General features: G+C 41.5%; 1 protein-coding gene across 1 annotated transcript in view; it reads right to left on the bottom strand.

Moving 5' to 3' along the window:
- Positions 1-207: 207 nt before the first annotated feature.
- The window catches only part of LOC107571534 (leucine-rich repeat-containing protein 27), a 4,190-nt gene continuing 2,731 nt past the window's right edge, over positions 208-1,666 (bottom strand). The window contains exons 3-5 of the mRNA XM_016257853.1: positions 953-1,011; positions 751-876; positions 208-443 (exon numbers count right to left, since the gene is read on the bottom strand). Of these exons, the coding sequence (XP_016113339.1) occupies positions 208-443; positions 751-876; positions 953-1,011 (421 nt within the window). The remainder of the gene's footprint in view (positions 444-750; positions 877-952; positions 1,012-1,666) is intronic.

Here is a 1,666-nt window from a genome sequence, read left to right as displayed (position 1 = left end):
TAGTCAACATTTCCTTAACAAAAAACTTTTTTTCTTAATGTCAAGAACATTTGAACAATCTTAAGAACCGTTTTCAACTATAAAGAATGTTGTCGGCTCTTCATGCAACCAGTAGACACCAATAAAGCACCTTAAGTTTAAGTGTTGACGAGACTGCTGGACTCCAGTGTGCATGAACTGTTGCAGACACAGAGGCCCGTGTGATGTTTAATCAGCAGCAGAGTCTAATAAAGCAGCTGCTAATGAGATGAGGTCTGGTGATGGGATCCGGCTCTGCGGCTCCTGATGCTGTGTTCTGGTTGCTCCGTCGCCAGCCGACCCTAATTCAGCCCGGTCCATCTGGATCATCCAGCGCCGGAGCTCCTGAAAGCGCAGTATCTCCAGCTCGTCGTCCTCACACTGATCCAGCTCAGACAGACGCAGCTTCTCCACGGCAGGAGCCTCTGGATGAGACACAAACCAGAGTTTAAGCTGAGGTGAGGCCTGCCACACATTTAACATGACCACTGAGCTCACTCTCACACAAAAAGAGTTTCTATGTTTCAATGCAACCGCATCTGCAGGAGGTCATAACATGATATTTGTTCTAGATTTGTGTTGGATGTTATCTTTGGAATGGAAATATGGATATTTTGTTTGTAAACATCATGCTTTTTCCGCTTATTTCGGATCGCGAATCATTTGATTCAGATCGGGACTTCGGAGCGGGTTCGCAAATGTTTCTACACCTCACTCTCAGGTTTCTTTCACCTTCACCCAGTTGTGAGGAGCGCAGGTAATGAAGAATGTAAGGCAGGCCGCGGCTCAAGACGTCCTCAGGAGGAAACGTGAGCGGACAATTCCTCAGACTCAAGGCCTTCAGCGTGATCACGTGACCTGCGGAAAGACAGAGGTACAAGCTCAACATCACGTGTTCGTCATGTGCTTCGCAAACACACGTGTGCGTACAGACCCAGCTCTGGAGGAAGCGCCGAGATCGGATTGCCCTCCAACAGTAAGGTCTTCAAGCATCTTAAAGACAGAAGAGGAAACGAATGAGAAGCTTGATTTGCAGTTTGATCACTGGAGTCATTCTGTGCTTTGTGACTCTAAACTGTAAAATTCATCATTAAACTTCAAAAAATTATGCTCTTTCTTAGTATTTTTGTGTTGTTTTCCAGTACAAATATCTAAACATCACTGTAAAAAAAATTCCGTAAAATTTACTAAAGACAGAAGAGGAAACGAATGAGAAGCTTGATTTGCAGTTTGATCACTGGAGTCATTCTGTGCTTTGTGACTCTAAACTGTAAAATTCATCATTAAACTTCAAAAAATTATGCTCTTTCTTAGTATTTTTGTGTTGTTTTCCAGTACAAATATCTAAACATCACTGTAAAAAAAATTCCGTAAAATTTACTGTAAAAAATACGGTAGTAACATTTTAGGTTTTACGGTTTTAACTTAAATTTACAGTTAAATGCCGTAATTCCATTAACTGATATAATGTTACTACACCAACCTATTGAAGTACTGAAATCTGTTTTGTAGCTTTGTAATACACTGATAACCTCCAAATGCAGGAGGTGATGAGAAAGTCACATGATGAACCGAAGCCTATCACAAGCAGCTTTTACATAATAACATATATAGAAGCTGCACAGCGTCATTCACACAAACACTAAAC

The sequence above is a fragment of the Sinocyclocheilus grahami genome, unplaced genomic scaffold (assembly GCF_001515645.1).
Source record: "Sinocyclocheilus grahami isolate Dianchi unplaced genomic scaffold, SAMN03320097.WGS_v1.1 scaffold1608.1, whole genome shotgun sequence".
Taxonomy (NCBI): Eukaryota; Metazoa; Chordata; class Actinopteri; order Cypriniformes; family Cyprinidae; genus Sinocyclocheilus; species Sinocyclocheilus grahami.
The sequence above is the reverse complement of the archived record's forward strand: the minus strand, read 5'-3'. Positions and strand labels throughout refer to the sequence as shown.